The 23,945-nt window shown below is 36.0% G+C and overlaps 2 protein-coding genes across 3 annotated transcripts in view; both read right to left on the bottom strand.

Moving 5' to 3' along the window:
- LOC306869044 (vascular cell adhesion protein 1-like) overlaps nt 1–23,945 on the bottom strand; it is a 709,597-nt gene that overhangs the window by 661,482 nt on the left and 24,170 nt on the right. The gene's annotated exons all lie outside the window — the stretch shown is intronic.
- LOC306869041 (non-receptor tyrosine-protein kinase TYK2-like) lies at nt 382–23,817 on the bottom strand. Of its 2 annotated transcripts, none has more exons than XM_079415608.1 (24): nt 23,642–23,817; nt 19,030–19,223; nt 18,825–18,948; nt 18,581–18,719; nt 17,137–17,300; nt 15,432–15,810; nt 15,203–15,358; nt 14,960–15,117; nt 14,757–14,871; nt 10,018–10,201; nt 9,753–9,871; nt 8,965–9,132; nt 8,800–8,887; nt 8,512–8,639; nt 7,407–7,542; nt 6,740–6,891; nt 6,516–6,666; nt 5,119–5,213; nt 4,840–5,032; nt 3,922–4,040; nt 3,653–3,825; nt 3,198–3,315; nt 1,899–2,009; nt 382–1,797 (listed from the first exon to the last, which is right to left on the bottom strand). In XM_079415608.1, the coding sequence occupies exons 2-24, from the start codon at nt 19,202–19,204 to the stop codon at nt 1,654–1,656; spliced, it is 3,489 nt and encodes a 1,162-aa protein (XP_079271734.1). In that variant the 5' UTR covers nt 19,205–19,223; nt 23,642–23,817; the 3' UTR covers nt 382–1,653. The 2 variants fall into 2 exon arrangements, with proteins under 2 accessions (XP_079271734.1, XP_079271735.1); XM_079415609.1 differs by having other exon boundaries at nt 23,646–23,780.

Here is a 23,945-nt window from a genome sequence, read left to right as displayed (position 1 = left end):
TTTCTTGATTAAGGGGCGGGGCCAACGAGTCAAGTCTCAAATTTGAACACAGAGAGCAGGTGGGTTGCCAGATACCATTTACATAAGAATAACATTTCCTTGTTCTTTTTTATGATCTCCGTGTTTTGCTTTTTCTTGTTTTCATATTAAAAAGTAAAATATCATGTTGTTCAGCGTACAGGTTGCAAGATATCACTACATACAGTTTACAATATAGATAACCTTGCTATGGGCTGTTGTAAAGAGTTTGTTTTTAATAGTAATATGGTTATAGCTAGTTATTTTTTCCCCCCCGTCCTCTAGTTTTAAAGGCATAGAAACGGGGACTGGTTGCCAGATCACCATAAAAGAAACCGATGGGCCTCATGGGAACTAATAACAGTGGTTCACACAATAGATTTATTGTGAAAATGTTACTGAGAAGTCTGTCATTTCACTGGAAGATTGAGTTATGACATTTTATTATGGGGTCAAAAAAGGTATACATGGATGAATTCTTCACCTAAAGATCAATAAATAGACAGGGTTAATTTTATTTCATGCTATCTCTGAATGAATGCAAGGCCAAAAGGACCCACTTTTAAATAACACAATGCCTCTCAAAAGATTGTATTTCGGTAAACAATTTCAATAATAATTACATTTATTAAAAGTTTTATAGATACATTCAGTGGGACATTAAGACGACAGCATTTCACACAAGATGATGTACGAAAGGAAGATGTACGTCATAAACGTGGGAAGAATTGCACATTTTTCGAAAAGAGAAAAGAATTCAAAGCGGCATTTATATCATACTGTAAACATCTCTATTCTTATTCTTAAGGCCATTAGCCTGTCACAGTCTTTGCTTACTCCCAATATATATGTATATATGTATATGCAAAACAGCAGGACTGGGGAAAGAGGAAGTAAACTTGCAAGCAACTAAACACATCTGAGAGTATTTACACAATAATGTTACATTTGGAATGAAATAAGGAATGAATAATGTCCACAACCATGCATTCTTTGGTTATTATGGTTTCAACAGCAAGACACTGGACTTAAAGCAACTGTATGTAGTTCTATGTATTTTTGCCACTCCTACAGTTAAGTGAGGAATTCACTGTAGTTTTTACAGTGGACAGCTGTACACATGCATTTGTTGATTCCGTAAAGCAAGAATGATTTTGAAACTGATTATTTCAAGGTAAAAACTTACATACGGTTGCTTTAAACAGCTCTTATTGTCACAGTTACCTTTTTTCCACCGACAGAGGACCTGTGCTGATGCTGGAGCTATATCTGGCTATAGAGAACAGTAAGTTAAGTTATTGTTCACCTATCAAGTAACTGAAAGTGGTGAACAGTTTGAAGAGAGGTTTGTAGAACCAAGCTCTGGGTCTAGCACAAACACCAGCACAGTTTCGGTAGAAAGAAAGGTACAGTATATGGGTTCCCTCAGCTGTACATTTAAAAAAAAAAAAAAAACATCCTCTTATACTGCAACACTACAACAAATTCCTTGTATGTGTAAACATACTTGGCCAATAAAGCTCATTCTGATTCTCTTTTCTAAAATTACGGCCCAATGAGTCAAGTGTGGTCAGGCTCATAGTGAAGTGCTGTGGTTACAGGCTGTGAGAACAGCACAGAGAGAGAAAGAGCAGGTCAGCGATGGTTGAGCTGAGCGAGCTGCACAGACGGTTGCTGTTTGTAGGTTCGCCGGATGTCTTTCAGAGACTCAGCCAGGGAATTGAATGATGGACGCTGCCCAGGGTTGAAATCCCAGCATTGCTCCATCAGTAAATAAACCTGCAATGAGGATTCACATGTTGTGCAAATAAATATGGAAAAATACTTGTGCTGTATTTTTTTGCATTTATGAATATTTGTGCTGCTTAGTTTCACAGTACCTCATGAGGACAGTCTCGAGGGCACGGCAGTCTCTCGTTTTTCTCTAGGAGGGTAATAAGCTTAACCACAGTCATCTGACCATGGACCAATCCCATCATCTCAAAGAATTTCTATGGAAAACAAAGTCATCCATCAATTTAAAAGACACTGCAAACTTAAAGGAATAGTTCATAAAAAAATAAAAAGAACTTCTTTTAACAAATGAGAAATTCTGATTAATGTTCACACTGTTCTCTGTGAACATTCTAACTTCTTTTGGCCTTGGTGCATGAAGTTTGATTATTATTATTAAAGGGGTAGTTCACCCCAAAATGAAAATTACTCCATGTTTTATTCCCCCTCAATCCATCCTAGGTGTGTATGACTTTCTTCTTTCAGACGAATACACTCAGAGTTATATTAAAAATGCCCTGGCTGTTCCGAGCTTTATAATGGCAGTGAATGAATTTAAGAATTTAAAGCTGTCCATCCATCATAAGAAGTGCTCCACACCGCTCCACGGGGTTAATAAAGGCCTTCTGAAGTTAATTGATGCATGTGTGTAAGAAAAATACCCATATTTAAAACTTTATAAACCTTAATCTCTTATGCGTGTTCACTCGAGAGTGGCATTCAAGCAGATGACATACTCTCTCATGAACATGCATGCAACAGTTAGCAGAAGCTAGAGATTACGGTTTATAAAGTTTTAAATAAGGATATTTTTCTTAGTTCAGAAGGCCTTTATTAACCCCCGGAGTCGTGTGGAGCACTTTTTATGAAGGATGGATGCAATTTTTTGGACTTTCATCATTCATTCATAAAGCTTGGAAGAGACAACATTTTTTTTATATAACTCAGATGATATTCGTCTGAAAGTAAAAATAAAATAAAATTTATAAAAATTCTGAAGCTCATTTTATTTCAGCTAGCTGCCAAGGAAATATTTCTCATTTTTATTTAGTTTAAATAAAATAACTAAAATAAAAATAATAAAAAACAACTAAATTACTAAAACTTGAACTAAAATGAAAAAGGGAAACAAAACTTAAAAAAAAAAATTTATATTAATGACAGATTACAAAATATTAACTAAAAATCACACTGCATCACATCTATTTGTTGACCATTTGTTTTCTGTATTATACGATGCATGTAAATAAAATGGACATTTTGGGTCATTTTGTTGATTGCTGCAGGTTTACAGAGACAGCATTACACCAGTCTTTCTTCATGTGCAAAACTGGAACATTACAGAATGCAGTTTTTGCATAAACAATACAAAATGATGCAAAACTGTCATAAAAAGAGAGAGGTACCGAAGGGGGGCTTTGGCGATGGTTGCAGTGGGTTAAAATCTCATAGAGGGTCACAGCAAAGGACCAAACATCAGACGCAAAGGAAAACTTGCTCTCCTTAAGGCACTCTAAGGCATACCTAAAAAGCAAAAAAGAATATGTTTTGGAATAACTGCTGTTTGTTTTAAACCCAGAGATGAATTTAATATTTCAAAGATAAACAAGTCCAAAGATAAATGTAAGGTTGCCAAAAAAACTTCTTATTAAATTATTTTATTTTCTGCAGAATTCTTCAATAATTGTGTCGATCGATTTCAAACATACTTATGCTTTCACTGAGTGACACCACATTATGTCTAATGCCGTCCATACATCCATTAACAGATCATGTTGTATTGATAAAAGCACTCTACAGGATGTTATCAACATTAGAGAACATTACCCATCTCCCCAAGCCTCCAGCTATTACAGCTTACCAGAACACAGGGCTGTCTCCGTCCTCACGAACACGATAGTAGATCTCCCCTTCGGGAATGTACTTTGTCAAGCCAAAGTCACCGATCTTAACCATGCCTTCATTCTCCACCAAAACATTCCGTGCAGCCAAATCCCGGTGGATGTACCGTTTGGAGTGCAGATAGTCCATCCCCTATGGGTGCAGCAGTACAGATCGGACAGCAGAGTAAGGACTATTAGTTTTACTTTAGTAGCTGCGGTATGACTTTGAAGGGTCTGATTTCCTCACCATACAGATCTGCTGCGCAAACAGGAGACTTTGTGCGATTCCCAGCTGATGTTTAGGCAGGTACTCTCTGAGGCTTCCCAGTGGAAGATACTCCATGATTAACTGAACCACCTGTCCACCTAAAACAAAATACCACATATAGTACACCGTGAGTGTGGCCATCAAAGTTTGCTGAGTTTATTAAATATTTCCTATAGAAACAGGAAGTGGGGTGGGACAGAGCCTAGGAAACAATGATTTGCTGCTTGCTATTTCTATTCGGAGGCAGCTGATATTTATAAATTCTGTGGAGGTGGAGTTGTTATTCAAGAGAATTATTATTGATGGCCTGTAATATATAAAAAAATTATAATAATGGAACTGCCACTGAATGTAACAAACATGCAGTATATATGATAAAAGTGGCATTTGTCAACTTTTATCTGTACACCATATATTACACTAATAAACATGGACTAAAAGCCAATAAAATAAACATTAACACTTATTTAATTTCAGCTAGTAGCCAAGGAAACATTTTTCATTATCATTTTAAGTTAATAAAGTAAAATAAGCGAAACTTAAATAAACAAACAAATTATATACAGACCTTAAAAAAAAGATAAAAACTAATGAAAACACTCACTGGCAACTATAAAATAAAATCTAATTTGAAATTTTTCAATCTAATGAAAATAATAGTCTCTCAACACTAACATTTCACTGCCTCATACCAGAGCTGTATGTTTATTGTTTTCCTTTATGCTTTATTCAGAATCAAAAGAGTTTTTCTGTTTCAAGTAAGTTTTAAATTAGTTTTCCTCAAATACAGGTGTCTTTTAGATTATAAACTAGCATATGAAAGCTAACAAACAGGAACTAAAAGTGACAAAACTTCATTTCTTTTCATGAGGACTTTAAGCTAGTGGTTTTGCTCACCCAGTTCAGTACAGCACCCCTTGTATTTGACAATATTGTTGTGGTAAAGTGATTTGAGTATCTTGATCTCCTTCATCCAGGAATCGTGAAGGTTACTTCCACTCTCTTGTTTCAAGGCCTTCACCGCCACATATTCTCCCGTTCCATCATTGCCAGGGTCATAGACATACAGCGTCACCTTTCCAAAATGTCCCTGAAAGCAAGTCACAGAGTATCATACAAAACTGAAATATGACGGTAAGACCTGAACAAATTATTGAGCAGAAACTGTAAACTGACCTCTCCCAGATCCCTGATCTTCTTCAGGTAACGTTTGTAAAAAATGCTGGGGTCTCTATCTGGGAGTGACTCGCATTCGGATGAAATGTCTGGATCTTATTGAAGAAGACAATAACAAATCAATTTCTGAAGTCACAAACAATTCTTTTTTAACATGGTATTAACACTTAGATACTATGGAACATAAATATATTAATAATTCAAATAACATGGTTTTAATTAAGGGAGTGTCAACATTTAATTTTGGTCAGTGCCACTAAATGGTTATATATATTATGGTTAATAACCAACATGATGGCTGATAACATGAACGTATACACTTTTCTTTCCATAAAAAGTGTTGATGCTTCAAGTCATCACTATATGCTAATATACTATAAAAGACAAATAATTGTTTTGTAACATGGGATAGAAAAAATAGTGTTAGTCAGAGGAAAAAATATGATTTGACATTGCCTGCTGATACCGACACAGATTATTTGACTAAAAATGGCCAATAATAGCGATGGAATTAAATGAAAATTCTTGGCTGAAACCAAAAATGGTGCGAAAATCAGAAATGCCTATTTTAAGTGATATTTCGTTTGGAATAACTACACAATTTTGAATTATTTTCATTAAGTTTCAACAACATTAAAGTATTGTACAGGGCTAATATTTTAAACATTTTGTAAATAAAACTGTATGGAAAGATGTAAGATCTTGCTTAGTGCATTATAGTACTTTAAAGAAATTCTGTTGCAAACAAATATGTTGATTTTACAATTACTACTATGATGCGCAGATAAAGAATGCCTAACAGACATCTTAAAACAAATCCCATTTACTTGTAACACCAAAAATGGATGTTTTGCCTTTCTGAATGACTGACAACATGTTCTTTATTAGCAGCAGCTGTAGCTTCTCTGTCTGCTCACATTAGAGATGGTTTCTAATTGCATTAAATAGCTTTGCAGCTTCTGTGCAAGAACAGGGAAATACAGTAATTGCTTACTGTGGTGCTAATAAGACAGCAATCACGAATTCATCTTCAATTTTGCTTTTATATGCCTTAGAATAGATACCATACATCTTCAGTTCCTAGTATTAAAGTAAGATTCTGTCATCATTTACTCGCCTTCATAATAAAACCTATGACTTGATATTACAAAAAATATATATTTTGACGAACACTGGGGCCCAAAACAACATTAGGCCCCATTAACTTTCATAATATGGACAAATTAAGACATTTTCTCTTCTTTTGAGATTAAGAACAACATGAGGATGAGTAAATGATAACAGAATTTTCACTATCTATACTTCACTAACTATCACTTTAACATCCGACACGGCATAATTGTAACCATAGTAGTGAAAACAGAAAAACCCTGAATAGACTGCGTTCAAACACTCACTTTTAATCTGAATCTCTGTTAGCTCTCTCAGAATGGTCCGGAAGGATGGCCGTGCAGCGGGGTCGTAGGTCAGACACATGCTGATAAAGCTCGCCAGCTCCTGAGAAGACGGCACCGCCAGCCGACTCTGCATCTCATAGAATCGCTCTTTCTGTAGACGGAGGAGAGCTTATAAGAAGCGGTGAGAGTGTGTGGTGTCAGTACACAGCTGGAAGAAGCCGTACCTCAGGCAGTGTGCTGCCGCTGATAGGAAGATCTCCGTTGTTGCAGATTTCCAGCAGAGTCGCTCCGAAGCTCCACTGGTCCGCAGCGCTTCCTATATGGGCCCCGTCAGCGATACACTCCGGAGGGATCCACGGGATGCGCTCCACACGCTCTTTAAGTAAAACACAAGCATATGAAACAAAGACTGTCATTTTCTGACATAAAATGGCATCCTTGGGTCTTCTGGGTGTTTTTTAGTCTGTGTTGATATGCAGTTGCTAGGGTGTTCTTGGTGGTTGATTTTGCACTCATCAGGTAGATTTTTTCATGAAAAGAAATACGACACCTCTCCTCAAAAAGCCATGTGATTTGAGGTATCTGTATGACAAAGAATGTGCTGCAGATTAATAATTAGGGTTTCTGTCACTGTACATTCTGGACAGCTGCTTCAGTGCTGTAAATATGATCATCCTGACATTAATAAATGTGCTTGACTAAAGGAAGTGCGCATCACCATAAGGAAGTGGTTGGTTCGTAGCTTCCTGTTCTGTGAACCATGAGAGAATCTGATGAAGTAAACAGTAGTGACAAGAGGACTGAGGAAACTAGAGAAATGACACAGATAGAGGGGTACAGGATGTACTCGTCTGTACAGTACATGTGAATAACAACACAGTTCTCTGTTACCTCCACGAGACAGAGCCAACAGAGAAATGCCAGGGTCACTGAGCTTCACAAATGGGGACGTGCCCTCCTCCAAACCCTTCCTGACCACCAGAATATTCTTGCCACAGACATTTCCATGGACCAAATGCTTTGTCTCCTGTGAAGAACAAGGTTATGGATGGGTCAATCTTATAAGGAAATAAAATAAAACTTTAAAAAAAGAAAATAAATAATATATTGCAATATGATGTAGTGCAATTTCATGACATTTAATGATTACTTATCTCATTCTCATTACTGTAATGCAGTATGAAAACCATCCTGCTTTAAATAAATTATAATTATATATAGTAGTTTTACATTTTTTTCACATTAGAGTAGTAATAATTGGCCTAGTCAATAATGTTACAATAAAAAAAGGTCCCTAAATGTATGATTCAATTTCCTTAATGCAAACACAATTTCTTACAATAGTAACTGTTCTTTTGATTTTGAGGTGAAATATCACACGACATTTCTTAAAAGGTACAGTATACTTTACAAAATAACGTTTATTTATTTAATTAAAAAATGTCAAATATATTTCTGGCTTTGATTTAGATGTGTAATATGTCTTGAATTACTTAAAATGTTTTAATGCATTAATATTTAACTAATATTTCTTGAAATTAAATATTTCATGAGTTTTACTTTGCTTATAAAAATTTTAAATAATATTTTTTGTTATATAATGTTCCCATGCAAACACAAACAAACAAAAAACCCTTACAAAATGGTGTAATATCACTTGAATTAAATTACTTTATTTTAAGGTGTCCTTGTTACGCGTGTTACATGTACTTACAATATAATAAGAATAAATTAACTACACTGGAACAATTTTATGTTATTAATTTTTCTAGAATTTCAATATTTTCTTGAGTTTTACTTTGCTCATTAAAATATCAAATAATATTTTTTTTGTTAAATAATGTTCCCATTTTAACTTTGGGGTGAAATATAACAGTTTTTGTGTGATTCACTCAAACTGAGACTAATTGCATAGAACGATCTGACAGAATGATCTTGGCAATTATTGATGTAAGCTGTTCTATTTAAAAAATTCCATATTGAAATAATAACTCACAAGATAGCAAAGAGCGCTGGCAAGCTGTTTAGCCACAGTAAACTTCCACTGAGGAGTGACACGCGCCTTCTCTCTGTGCAGCAACACGTCTAATGGGCCGAACTCCACAAACTCCTCCACCATGATGTCTGTTCACATAACAACAGTAGAGTCAACAGATGCATAACGTGTTTGGCGGATGGTAAAAAGCACAGTTTGCATAAAAAAAGGCAAATAAAAAAAGTCAAAAACAGCTTTAACGACACTTGCAGCCTTTAAAGAGGAAGTCAAAAAGGGCACAGCACTCACTCTCAGATCCCTTGACTGAAACTCCATGCACAAAGACCAGATGACAGTGTGACACCTGATTCATGAGACTAGCCGTCTCAAAGAATGCCTAGACATGAACACAATCAATGAGATATCATCTGTGCCTTCGCTGTTGTTTACGATACATTACCAGATGACTCTTACTAGTGCAATATCCTTGTGGCTCTGGTCCAGAATTTTAAGGACAACTCGGATGCCTTTCACGTTGCGGTGATTGTTATTAGACTCGTCGTCTTCATCCTCTAGTGAACCGTGAACCTTCAGCCAGCCTGAGTAAATGTTAGTCCTGGTCCCTCGTCCCAAGTGCTGCTCCTGCATCCATCAAATAATGTCAAAAAGGGTTTCTTCAGTCACAAATACTTCATGATTCAGGGGTTAACTTTTTTTGTCTTTGCTACGTAAAGTTCACATCCTTTAGGATTTTTTTTTTTTCAAATGTTTTATAAAAAAAAAAAAAAAAAAGGCAACCTTGTTCACTGTCATTTCCATCACAAAAAAAGGCCAAAATAATAAATAAATAAATAAAAAAATAATAGTTATTTTTAAGTTTTTTACTTGATGTTTTTTATTGGTTTTGTTATTGCACAATATATTTTTTATATAATTTACAAATTAGCCAAATTATGCAAACTAATTAAAAAACATAATTACTGTATTTAGGAAAAAAAATTAAAGTATTATATACCATTTAATGTTTAATTTGTTAAGATCCTCAAGGTCAAAAGTGCCCAAACTTATAGAAGCACTCAAACATATTTGAAATATGAAAAACTACAAGTCTGATATCTAGAAAAGTGTTGTCTGCTTTCATTTTATCAGTACAACTACTCTACCAAAGTGGAATGCATGAAAAATCCCCTTATCAATGGTTTGGTACAGTATTGCTCAGCTCATGAGGATAAAAAGGTGAATGATTGCGTACGATCACATACCTTTGTAATTTCCTTCTCCTTAATTTGATGAAACCGCAGCTGGCCCAGGTTTAGGGCTTCAGAGACCGTTTTAATGCTACTTTTGGCACCATTTCTCATTACGAGAAGGTTTGATAGCTCTGCAATAAAAAACCCGTTAAACAGGATGACTCAATAAATGATAAGAATCATGTACTTCTGTGGAATTTTTCCTAATCAGAAATGCACTCCAGGATGACTCAGAGGTTTGATTTTAAAGCCTGCCAAGCATAAAATACACACTCACCTCCTAGTCTGGGCAGGCAGCACTTCTTCAAAGTGAAGCTGTCTTCTCCAGACTTCAACACGAAGGTCTTTAAGTTACCGGTGAGCTCCTTTATGCTGGAGAACTCTTGATCCCAGCCTTCCAGTTTGAACATGGAGCCCTTCTGTGTAATTCTGAACTGCTTGTATATTGGATTGTCTCCATCCTGTCAGATCAAAGTCAAACAGAAATTTCATTTAAAGGATGTAGCCACCGATATGTGACCCTGGACCACAAAACCAGTCTTAAGTGTCAATTTTTCAAAATTGAGATTTATACATCATCCGAAAGCTGAATAAATAATCTTTCCTTTGATGTATGTATATTTGTTATGATAGGACAATATTTGGCCGAGATACAACTATTTGAAAATCTGGAATCTGAGGGTGCAAAAAAATCTAAATATTGAGAAAAATCACCTTTAAAGTTGTTCAAATGAAGTTCTTAGCAATGCATATTACTAATCAAAAATTAAGTTTTGATATATTTTGCGGTTAGGAATTTACTAAATATATTCATGGAATATGATCTTTACTTAATATCCTAATGATTTTAATCATAATGAAAAAAAAATATATAATTTTGACCCATACAATGTATTTTTGGCTATTGCTACAAATATACCCCAGCGACTTAAGACTGGTTTTGTGCTCCAGGGTGACATATTTTGTTCTGTATTGTGACGTCCATCTGTGAAACAGGCCATCAAAAAAGAAAAAATGTAGGGTGGGGACTTCGGCCTATAAAATTATTGTTTAAAGATTTAATCTTTGCATTTTAGCCATTATTATGATGGGACAGTTTAGGGCTGACATGAAGCGAAGTGGAAGAGAGAGAGGGAGGCAGGATAAATGCCATGTGATTGATTGAGAATAGAGTCATCTTTCGTTGCACAATGATATGCGGCGACCACTAAAAGATCTTTCGCACTGTGTGCCGCTAGCAATTGTACACGACAAAGTGGCATGATTCTCACAAACAAGCTTGTCTCTTCCACTGAAAATTAATTGTAAACTCACAGTTGCCACATATCTAAGTCAAGTCAAGGCAAGTTTGCCTGTCTATCAAGTAAATTCTTTCACATGCATAAGCTTAATTATTAAGCACCACTAAAAATACTTAACCAGTGTTGGGGAGTAACTAGTTACATGTAATGCCATTACGTAATTCAATTACACACTTAGGCCCAGTTTCACAGACGGGGCTTAGCTTAAGCCAGGACTAGGCCTTAATAAAAAATAAGACATTTAAGCAGCTTTTATAAAAACGCCTTAGAAGAAAACGTTACGGTGCGCATCTTGAGACAGAACAATGTGACTGGCATGTTTTAAGATATGTCAGAGCAAGATATTTCTAGCTGAGACAGCTCAAACGTGCATTTTAGTCTAGGACTAGCCTTAAGCCTGGTCTGTGAAACTGGGGGTAAATGTAAGTTTAATCAGTAACAGTAGGCGCGTTTCCATTACCCTTCAAATTGCGCAAATTGAAATTTCGAATTGAAAATACTCCTAATGGAAACGCGTCAATTTCGCAAAACCGCCCATATATCGCAAAGTTTTTACGCTCGCATGAGGTGGTTTTTCAGGCAATGCGAAAAATGAATTTTTTTACGCAATTACAGGTCACATGGTGTAAGTAAAATGTCATATGATCAGTCTTCTATGTACTATTACCTCCAAGAAACACTTAATACGTGGCCGCTCTCAGGTATAAGGGGCTTTGCCTGCCATTCATACTTAGACAATTTACACTGCACACGTCTACGGCCCACGGAGTTGATCTTTGCCACTCTAGTCTATGCTTGTGTTTATATGAGGTGCGTCGCGCACATTTCTGAAGCAGATCTCCGCACTGCTTTTGTAAAGATACATGCACACGCCTCCTTTGATTAAACATAGCCAAAATCTGTCAAAATCCCATCAAATTGCGTTGCCATGGCTTATCGCGAGAGGAAAAAATTTAGTTTTTGTCGCATAACATCTGTTAATGGAAACGCAGTCATTTCGCAATACCTTTTTATCGACATTTATAAAATATCGCAAAAGTTTTGCGCAAATCAGTAATGGAAGCGCTCCTAGTTACACAATTTTTTATTAAATTACAGTTACTTATGAAAATGGTAACATCTGAAAATTTTCTGTAAAAAGAATGCTGAATAGTATTAATTTGTTTCTTTGCCTGTTTTTGATGTGCACAATGCCTCCTGCCATTTAAAGGCTGTTTAGGTAAACTGGTGCTATTCTGATGCTTTGATTGGTTCTCTTGTATGAATTTGCAGAGCAGCACGTCTGAAAATTGCATCAATCTAAATAGCCGCCGAAAGCTTTAGGCTACAGGCTGTCTGAGAGTTGCCACCATGGCAAGTGATAAAAATGTGTTCCTGTGCTGAAAAACTAAAAAACAGAACAATCTCAAAGAAAAAGAGGTGCTAAAGTCTGATTTTGTGGTGGCGGTGCCCTTTTTTATAATTATTATAATCTTGCGTTCAGTGTTGAGTACTATTGTAAATTTAACCCTGCTTGGTTTAAATGTTTTAAAATGATTAACAGTTGAAAACATTAATTAGAAGAGTAAAAGTAATCAGTTACATTATTAAAGTAATTGAAATAGTTACACTACTTATTACATTTTTAATAGAGTAACTTGTAATCTGTAACCATAGGCGTAATTTACGGGTGGGACGGGTGGGACATGTCCCCACCACTTTTTACCAGGCTCGATATTGTCCCCACCACTTTTAAAAAGTATCTGAAAAATAGATTGCGTAAGGTATATATTAAAGGAAAAGCACCATCTACAAATCGTCACTCTTCATAATCTAATTCATTCATTTAACACATTTTTCCGCCGGTCAGAAGCTTTTCAACATCCTCAAAGATGAATATTAAGTCTCGTTGTGAAACTATCGCGAGATACGCGATATGCGTCATGGGATATGTAGTTTCCTTTCCCTATAATTAATTAGTCTACAGATCCTGTACCTCTTTTAAAATTTATTTGTAGTCTACAATGTTAATACTGTATTTTAGTCTTAAGGTCTCTGCACACTGAGTCCGAAATTTCCTCATGCGTTTTATCGCATTCGCAATCTTAAAAATTCGTCACCCACAGAGACCTTGCACACGGAGTCCGATGCGTTTTAATTAATCCGTTGGGGAAAAATTCACAAAACTATACAAAATGTCTTCAAGCAGTGAGGATGATTTTGTTGTCCTCTCTCTTTTTAAAAAAAGAAAAAGAAAAAGGAAATATTGGGTCCATCCAATCCTTAGATTGCGCAGACAGGAAGGTTCCACCTCCTTATCAAAGAGCTGCGGGATTATCCCGAGAGATTCAAAGTTTATTTCAGGATGTCAGTACCTCAGTTTGATACTTTGCTATCGATACTGAATCCACATATTAAAAAGAAGACCACCAATTTCCGTGAACCAATTTATCCTGAACAGAGACTGTCTGAGGTATGGATACACACACACACAAACATCGAACTGCGGCATCGGAAAGGTGCGCGCCAGGCATAAAAAAATAGGCTACAGCAGTTCTTTATATTCTGTATCTTTGTATTCCGCAATTTGTTTGTCATAAAGTGCTCTCTGCTGCAAGACGAATTTGTCTGACACTATTTTGGATTTTGGCTTTCGCTTGTACGGTGGCTCTGAATTGTCAAAACACCTTCTCAAAGCATCTCAAAATGCTTTATACGGATGCGAAAAACGCAAAAAATCGAACCCGATCCGAATTTATTTTTTGACGGACGACAATTTCGGAGGCAGTGTGCAAACGTGATTGACAAAACGTGAGGTCGTATTTATTTTTCAACGTGCGAAAATTTCGGGCGAAAAATTCGGACTCAGTGTGCAATGTGCGTGGCTGCTTCACTAAAAAGCTTCTTATATCACTTCCATACTTTCTTTTGGACATTTTGTTGATGTTTTAACATTTATGCTATAGGTAGCAACATTTACCGTATAGCCTTTACATGTGGGGTGGGGGAGGAAAAAATAGAGCTTTTATACAAACGTCATAAAAAAAAAGATTCGTCAAAACAATTTCATTTATTTAATTAATAAAGGTAGTTTAACCATTTTAAACACAAATTAACTCTCATTCATGTTTTACACGAGGTTTTGCGTAGTTCAGGATTGGTTAAATTATTTGATTGGATGAGGAAACATTTTGTGGGCTTGTCTTGACTCTTGACGTAATGTTGAGCGCGTGCATCGATCACACCTGCTTTTAGCAAGTTGTCCGGCTGGTATTAAGAGAAAATTCATTCATTCAAGTAATTCAAAGTGGAATGAATCGTAATACACACACACACACACACACACACACACACACACAATTGATTGGGGATTAATGAATACGCTGCAGCTGAGCATTTATCTTGCGTATTTTGATTGATATTAGCTACCCTGGATGTGTTGTGATAAGCAAAACGTAACATTCACATTGTCAATGTTACGTTTTGCTTATTTGGATGTTTATAGACATATTTGTGAATGTGATGCATGTGTACATCAAAGTGAAAATTAAGTGCATTTCCAACTCTGAACTCAGTCCCAAGTAAATTCAGTTATTAAATAAACAAATAGCAAAACGAGTTGTGCGCTGTCCCCACCACTTTTCAAAGCAAAGTTACGCCACTGTCTGTAACCTATTACATTTTTTTAATTGCACCAATCAAATTGTCAGAGTTAACATTAAAACTAGCGCATTACCTTTGTCCGACTCAGAGATGCCAGGATTATGCGATGGTAATCCAAAACACTCCAGCGGACAATAAACGCTCCCTCCTCTCCTTCCTTCTTCAGTTTTTGGAGCACAAACTCATCTCTATGAGCAAGAAAAAGAGTGAACAGTGAACACATTAATAAAAATGTGGAAGACCACATGGCTGCATGTGGAAATGTGAGTGACGTACAGTATGGGACCGTGCAGGTCATTGGCCTCACTGAGAACCACTCTGGGTGGAGCCACTTCATGACAAAGATAATGATGTGCGTCGGTTGTAAGGCGGAAATATCCATCTAGCAGTGAAACCAGAGAGCAAGCCTGAAGACTGGAGCCCAATTGCATGTCCTGGAACACAAATATATGTAGGTGAGTCACGTACAATACGAACACAAAGGATGGAAACCAAATACAGCTTTATCAGACTGTTTACCATTGACATGTTGTCTTGCCGACTGATGCAGACTTTTATGCCCTGAATGGAAATATGAGAGATCTCAGGGAAGTCACAGAAGGTGCTCCAGTTGTCCATTTCCTGTTCATCAGGTGGCCGTGCTTCTCTGTTCTGACTAGGAATACAGACATCCCCCTGGAAAGTGGGAAGAATTTAAGAGTACAGTTCTATTAGCGAAGACGAAGATTAAATATGTACTTCAACTTACACATTGTGCTGATGTCTTCCTCCACCATATGCCAGTTGAGCCAGACACTCTGATCTCATAAGTAGGTTGAGCGTTCGCAGTTTCCTCAGAGGGAGCTTGTGTTTGGGAGGCATTGAGGTAGGACCCACTGCCATCTCCATTAGCTCTCAGGTCAAGATTGAACACAGGGAAGGTCTCGACGCCAAAATTTGGTGCCAGGCGCTCCAGCGTGGATATATACTTGTAGACGACCTCTTGCGATCCAAGTTTTCCCCTGCCCACTGTGTGCTGCTGGAAAGTTTTCACAAAGTTCGTGAACACACGTCGAATACGGAACCTCGTCAGGATGTTGTTCCGGGCAATGTGTCGGGAAAAGGATTGAGGGATGCAATGGAGAAAGCTGAAGGATAGAGCAAAGGCACGTTAATATGCTTGATGGAACCAATATCGATACTGTAATGGCTATCAGCATTATTAAATATAGTACATTTTAAAGTGTTCCATTATAATATGCACATTCATATTGCAGAGGTTTAGATACAGCTACCTAACTGAACTCTTTTATAATCTGGACAACATATTTAAAGAGGTCCACATCATAAGGAATACATTTTTCCCTTCAAGATAAAAGAGCTTAATGTAGTATGAAAGCATAGTGTAACTTCCTCTTTAGTGAATAAATATAAAAAAGACTACTTATTGAAACTATGCTAGAAAAATGCCTCATTCTGTACAATTGCAGCTTGCATATGATGAATTATATTTGGACACATGACCACCCACTTTTACACATCAGCAATGGCTATTTAATGTTCAGAAACTGGCCTGTCTGTGTGTGTAGCACCTACAACTCTGAATTTCATATAAATATAAACAAAGATTTATTTTTAACTAGGTGCTTGATCATTATAGTACGACTTTCATATTTTGTAGCACATTTGTGAACCTGCACCACAAAACTAGCCATAAGGGTCAATTTTTTGAAATTGAGATTTATACATCTGAAACGTGAATAAATAAGCCTTCCATTGATGTATGGTTTGTTAGGATAGGACAATCTTTGGCTGAGATACCATTATTTGAAAATCTGGAATCTGAGGGTGCAAAAAAATCTAAATATTGAGAAAATCGCATTTAAAGTTATTAGCACTGCATATTACTAAACAAAAATTAAGTTTTGATCTATTTACGGTAGGACATTTACAAAATATCTTCATGGAACTTGATCTTTACTTATTATCCTAATGATTTTTGGCATAAAAGAAAAACGATAATTTTGACCCATACAATGTATTTTTGGCTATTGCTACAAATATATCCGTGCTACGCATGACTGGTTTTGTGGTCGACATTTGAAGGATGACGCAGTTAAAACTGCATTTGAAACAGCAAACCTTCAGCTTGTTTAGTGACTGCAGGAAAGCACTGTAATCCAATGTATTTTCCATTGTATTTCATATACAATGAGAGTAATCACTTAGAATTCAACAAGGCACAGTAGCAAATGAGAGAGGGTGGAAAAAGTCACCAAATAAACTGTGACTGTTCAGAAAAAAAAAAAAAAGCTTACTAAAATTATGTTAATATTTTTGTAAAATAGGACACCTTTAGAGACAGCTTTATAAATTATAACACGGAATCAAATTATATCATTCTTCAATAACATATCTTTTAAACCGCTGTTTCAAATCTGTCTCTGAACAGTAAAGAAAGCTGAAGCCCGCACCTGGTCTGCTTGGCCACATCCTGTAGAGAAGAGCCACTCTGCAGTGCTGTGTAAGAGAGGTGAAGCACAGCCATACCTAGACATTCATTCTTAAAGCGACTAATCTCTTCCTCTCCCCTCACTGCATCCAAACTTGTCAAGTCATTCACAAAATCATATTTCGCCTGGTAAGAGAATCAACAAAAAGCAACATAAAAGATTCAGACAATCTGAAGAATTCTTTGGACATTAGTTAGTAAATAAAAACAGCAAAATACAATTTATCATAGAAAACGTTATCATCAAGTTTTTCTATTATTGCTATACTTTTTTTTTTTTCAAAACTTCATGGTGACCTTGAATTGAATATGAAGCACTGCTATTATACTTCCTCAACCTACATGCAAGATCAGTCACTAAGTAGAGTCACTCATTTGTTTTGTCTGGCTACTCATCTATTTTTACAAGCAACCAATCTTGATTCACTAGCTAGAAAATGTACTAATCCCATGTTACTTGAAACAATGTCAAAACCAGTTGAGTCTGCGCCAAAATTTATTAGTAAAATTTTTTTAGGTGCACAGATTTAAGAAAGTTAAAAAAAAATTATTATAAAAATTATGTTTAATAAAGACCAAATGATCCAATATCCTAAAACGTTTTACTGTCAAGCTTACATGGTGGCACACACACACAAAAAAAGGGACACAAAAGTTTGGGCCCTTTATAGATTGTAGTGCTTATTGTCCAGTTACAGTAAAGCAAGATAAACACTATTATCCCTTAACATCAGAATAAGTAAAGAAAAAAGTAAAAAGAGGGTAAGTCTGTCAAACATTATGCTGTCCCAAGCTGTGTGTAGAACCTGAAGCTCTGCATATCTTTCTGATGCCAATGTCACATACAGTAGCTCAGGTGTATTGTTCAAGTTGTAATGAAACCGAAGTAATTAAATGTGACACACCCGATTGTATCATACTATTGAAAAACAAAAAATATATAGAATTCTATATATCAGTTGTTGATAGGATTTCTATCATTTTCACTGGAAGGCCCAGTTCTGACATTGAGTAAACATCACAAGGTTACAATTATTTTTAAATCTACCATATACAAGGATGAATCATTTACAAATAAATCTATTACATGCATTTAGAAAATGAGTAAAATTGCATTGTATGGCGAATTTAACAACAACTCTGATCATTTCAGCTTGACTTTATCAACATGTGCATGGTTTGTTTTATGAATCTGTCCTAAAGCATTACAAACTACATTCTAAATGATCTTGGATGCCAACATTAGAAGGAAACATTAATAGTAAGACCCTCACAAGGACAGATTAGTAATGCAGTTGTTTCATGATCGCGGTTTAGTTTAGAAATAAATATCTCAAAAACATTAATGCTATAGCATTTCAGTAAAATCTCTTTAAATTATTTTTAGAGATTGTAAACAAAATCACCTGAGCAAAGAGGTATTCCAGGGAGGTAATCTCCAGCAAAGGAGATGTCACTGGCTCTGTCCCTGTTCCAGTCCGTAATGCATAACGTGTCACTACCCGTTCCTTTTCACCTAATCCGTGCCAGTTATGGAAGTAAAATCTAAGAAGCAATAAAGTTTACTGATGTTTAACACCATTCAAGCACAATGCATATCTGTATACATATTGCATAAATATCTTCATGTGCACACACTCTCATATTTACCTCATACGGAAATGCAACAAAAGGCCAGACTGGTCTTCTGCATTAAATTTTTGATTTGGACTGTACCAACACGAAGATTCCGGGTCATACAGAGCATACAAGGCATGACAGACTGGAGTGATCCCTGAGGAAGGCAGAAAACATTTTAGATGGCTGAGAGCAAAAAAAAACTCAAGCTTTTACTGGCACCCACACCCAAACCTACCCACAGCCTTTGCTGCGAAGATGGTGAGATCTTCAGCAGTCACCTCGCCCTCCTTGTAAGACAAGCAGCGCTCTCCCTCTTTGGTCCAGAACAGAAACACATGGACCCCAGGACCCTCACACTGTCCTGTGAACATGTGAGCTTTGGATTTTTTGGAACGTCCTCGTCGAGACATTATACATCGAGTTCAGCACCTGGGTTAACAACATATAAGAACGTTATATGATTTAAAAAATAAAGAACGTCTGGTTTAAAACACCTGTGTCAAGATCTTATAGATGTCCTCATCGTATTGGTTTCATATGATTTTGAAACATTTGTACCATCTTCAAAAGTTTACATTTAATCACACTAATAATATCAAAGAAAAACATTAACACTCAAAAATTATCTATTTAAAAACAGGCTCTTCATAGAGCATCCAAGATGGTCCGTGTATACATTAATTGCATTTTAATGCATTTATGAAAAAATATTTAATCCAGACAAAAAAAAAAAAAAAAAAAAAAAGAGTCTCCGCTATCACATTGTGAGAAATTCTCTAGTCCACAACCTTACCGATGATAAAACAACATCATTTGTTTTAAGAGAACGGGGGTAGCAGGTTAAGCAACTGGGGTGAGCGACCCAGGTAAGCATAAAAAGATCATTTCAACTTTCGGTTTCAAGATAGTGAGCTAAATTTCAGGGTATGTAAGTAGCCATAGCAACTTATTTTCTAAAGGTGACTTGCTCCAGAGGTATTCATCACATACATGCCAATTTGATGAGTCTCCAGTGGGTGTGACAACTCATATTATACATAATTATAAAACAGTTTTATAACATGAAGCAATGTTGGTTTTACTTTACCCTCACAAATCTTAAAACATTTCTCATCACAATCATCGTGAATCTGCATTAAAAAGTGTATTTATTTATTTAGCAGCCAGACCTTTTCTATGCAATGTATTTCTAGAATAAAAAGAGTATTTCATTTTAGATCAATCATTTTTACATTATTTATCTAGCACCAAACAATATAATTTCTCTTCACAGTACTGTTGTAGTCAAGACTAAACCAAGACCAAATCAAGACCAAGACCAGAGAGTGTTGAGACACTGAATCAAGACCAAGACCACATAAGCACTTCCTCTGAAATATCCACATTTACTGCCTGTCTTTATAAAATAATACAAAATAATTGAATATGTCCCTTTTCCTTTGGTTACTATTAACTTCTCTTCATTCAACAAAATATGACATTTTGCTACTTTTAAATATGAAACTAAAACCACTCGTAGGTGGCAGCAACGTCACGGAATGATTTATTCAGCTGATTCGTTCAAAGCAGCTAATTCATTCAGTAGCGAACCACAGGTGTTTGTTACTGGGAAACGCACAACAATTCCACTATGAATTTTTTGGAACTAGTTTCGTTGACGAAATAGAGCAATAAAGTCAGCAAAAGAGTAAGAACTACGGCCAGAGATGGTCAACTTGGATCATGTTTGCCTTGATAATCTCATTACAGCCTTGACGTCACTGAATGAAGCTGTACGACAGTCAATCACCGTTTACAAATACCATAGAAATGAACGAGAAGTGCCGTAAACTGAATTCTACCTGTCGCAAAAAATGTCCCTGACTTCTCTCATAATACAATTTTTTTTTTCGATGTAAATAGATAAATCAAAAAGAATATTTAATAGCAAACAAGTTGAAGATTATCCACAGGCTGTTGATTCATTACATGGTAAGCCGTTTCATGGATGTCTCCTCCATTGACATCCATGAAAGAAAAAATAAAAGGCCTCTGGTCTCCTTCCTTCATCGCAGTATTGCACTTTTTTGCTAACCTTGGAGGCTTGCCTTAAAGCAAGTTTGCTATGACACGCCTCTTTGGCATTCTGCCTTTGTGTTCCAAACTCTGAATTGACTAAATTAACTCCTGAATTTGTTTTCTATACCCAAGAGTAAACAAAGTTTGTATCAATCGACTGCAGGGGTGATTTTAGGATTTGATAAAAAAATAAAGATAGATGAGTAACGTTACTTTTGATTACATTAATTGACAAATTAATTCCTTCTTCTATGTAAAAACGCGGTACAAACACATAAACACGCACGCACGCCTGTTCCCTGTACAAACACAGATTGCTACAGAAATGCACAAACATGTTTTTTTTTACTGGTACATCAGCTGGTTTAGGCAGGCTGATTCCTGAGGATTTGCATATTCAATATATTCTATGCGCCAGTTAACAGAAATTAACCTGTTAACTGGCTTTCCTGTAGCTCAAATAGTAGAGCATGGCACTAGCAACGCCATGGTCATGGGTTCGATTCCCAGGGAAAAAGCAAGAGCTGATCAAATGTAAAAACTGTAACTTGAATTCAATGTAAGTCGCTTTGGATAAAAGCGTCTGCTAAATGCATAAATGTAACCTTTCTATTAAGGGGCGATTTATTTAATAATGTTTAAAAAATACTGCTGTATGAAATAAAAAAATTAGGCGCTAGGATTAATAAGGGAGACTTTCAAACCGATTTGTTCAAGCAGCTGATTCATTAAGGAACAAAGCAAGTGAAAGTCTTCACGAATGTGTCGTTGAATCACTGACTCACCTGATTTATTCAAAAATACAGATTCATTCAGTAACGAAACACTGTTGCGTGTTGTGGCTTAGTTGGAACTATTTTTGTTTGTGAAATATAGCAAAAACATACAAAATTGTGTCTGAAATGTAATTCACAAACAGGGCCCACATTTGAATATGAACGCTGTGTGCACTCTAATAGGCCTACATGATGAAGCAAAGGCATGGTTTTTTTTTTTTTTAGAGTGAGTGACAGTTTATTTTTAAATGGGAAACAGTTTTGTATTGCTCTTGCATTAGGTTATGTAAACTGCATTCATAACAAAGAACTGCACAGATGCAGGTGTCACGACAGCCTCTCAATAAATGCACACATCTTGTCATCTGCTTCTGTCTAGTTGGCACTGCCGATTGAAGAATGCGTTGAATAACAAAGACTCAGATGGGAAAGGTGTTAAAGTGAAATATCTATATAATATATATCTATATAATATAATATCAATATAATAGTGCTGCCGTCTTCACAACATGAGTTTTAAAGGGGCTGAGGCAAATTAATCACAAATAGTGGGCTGGGTAGAATTTTAGGTGCTGAAGCCCTTCCAAAACAGGGCCCAGTATATGATCAACCAAGCGTTCAGGGTTAACACTCCTTTTTGAAAAACACCCTCATACTTGACAGTTATTCTCGTCCTGAGGTGCGTTTCCCAAAAGCAACCATGGTTGCAAGTTCTGTTGTTACCAATAGAGTTCAATGGAACTTACGACCATAGTTAGCTAACGATGCTTTTGGGAAACGGACCCCAGAACAATACACTACGACACACACAAGCCAATACTATGGGATTTGTGCAAAACGTTAAAGATTTTTTGCACTTTTTGTCCAAAATATACAATTTTGTGAATGTCAAGATGATACCAATGATTAAATATTTTACATTGTATAATTAAACATATTTAATATTTAACATTAAATATTTCATCATTTGTTTCCAACACATTTGCCAAATTTGATTGTATTACTATTTCATTCTAGAATCATGAGATTAATTATTTACTTTATTCATGTTAACTATTTCTTTCCTTGGGGTTTTAACAGCCCTTACAAATAAAATCTGCTTATAGTCTGATGAAAAAAAACAAAACAAAAACATTTGGATCAAGTTCATCTTTCGTTTCTAGTGACGTGAAAGCATTCAAGAATAGTAGTTTAGAGTGTGTCTTCTGTAATATCCTCCAATAAAACTACTTTGAAAAAATATTTGTGACAATACACAATTTTTTTTGCATTGAACTGAAAATGTTTCCCTTCAGATTGATACATCTAACATCAAAAGCTGTAACAGCTCAGCTTCATACTTAATACCACCAATTGTAAGTCGCTTTGGATAAAAGCATCTGCTAAGTGACTAAATGTAAATGTAATACCTATTAATACCCAACTTAAGTGAATAATTTGCACATAATATTTCAATTGCTTAAGCTTTAGTACAGTGACAATACAAGAGCTAATTATTTAATTTAGCAAACAACAAGTTGTATTTTGTAACAGTTATAGCTTACTAGTTATTTTATTATTATAATATTTTGTAGAGTAACAATTCTATTATATTCCTTAAACACATCAGCGTTCTTATATTTTATGAAGGAGTCCCTCGCGAGGAGATGACCTTATTTGAGGGTCCATCAAAAAGTCTGAAACCTCTCTAAAGTAAGACAGTGCTTCATTATTATTAATATAACAGGCTGCACTGCTGTAATGGCCGTGGTCGCCAAGTCTCAGAAGAGTTGGTCTTTTATTTACAAAAACATCACTGATCGGCAAAGGCCAACCATAACTAAATCAATAATGTGTTTACTGTCCTATTATGTAGGCGCAAAGTAGCGATAAACAACCTTACTTAAAGAAAATTACATTTAAGCTACTTCCTGTTTCACATTACAGCCCCGCTGGGCAACTACCTGATCTCATTTAAATGTTAAAAATAATAGTTAAAAAAGTGTTGAAAACTGCTCACGAGTTGGTATTTACCTACAGACAGATGAAAGACGGTGTTATTCTAACACAGTGTTTAGTTGTCCTCTTATTACAGGTTTCACATCTCTAGCCACTAACGCGCACAGCAGACATTGCGTATTTTCTCTCTCGCTGGGTGAGCTCTTCCAAGCATGAGAAGAAGAAGAAGAACGAGCGCGCTGCCTGCCTACAGGGGCGTGTGAACAATGCTGTCTAGAATAATATTCAGCTCGAGACACAGCCAACAAGTGTTTTCGTCCACGAGCTCTTCAAATTAAGAGTTCTTATATGGCAAATATTTTACCCTAAACAAACACAC

This window comes from Barbus barbus, assembly GCF_936440315.1.
Source record: "Barbus barbus genome assembly, chromosome: 4".
NCBI classification, from domain to species: Eukaryota; Metazoa; Chordata; class Actinopteri; order Cypriniformes; family Cyprinidae; genus Barbus; species Barbus barbus.
This window is presented reverse-complemented; position numbering and strand designations above follow the sequence as displayed.

Bases quoted from the DNA above. Each gene is read 5' to 3' on its own strand.
- LOC306869041 (XM_079415608.1), bottom strand. From the start codon at position 19,204: ATGTCTCGACGAGGACGTTCCAAAAAATCCAAAGCTCACATGTTCACA. The intron at 15,811-17,136 runs GTGCGGGCTTCA...TCTATCCTTCAG, and splicing joins GATGTGGCCAAGCAGACCAG to CTTTCTCCATTGCATCCCTC. The intron at 4,041-4,839 runs GTGAGCAAAACC...ATTTTGTTTTAG, and splicing joins GGGGTGCTGTACTGAACTGG to GTGGACAGGTGGTTCAGTTA.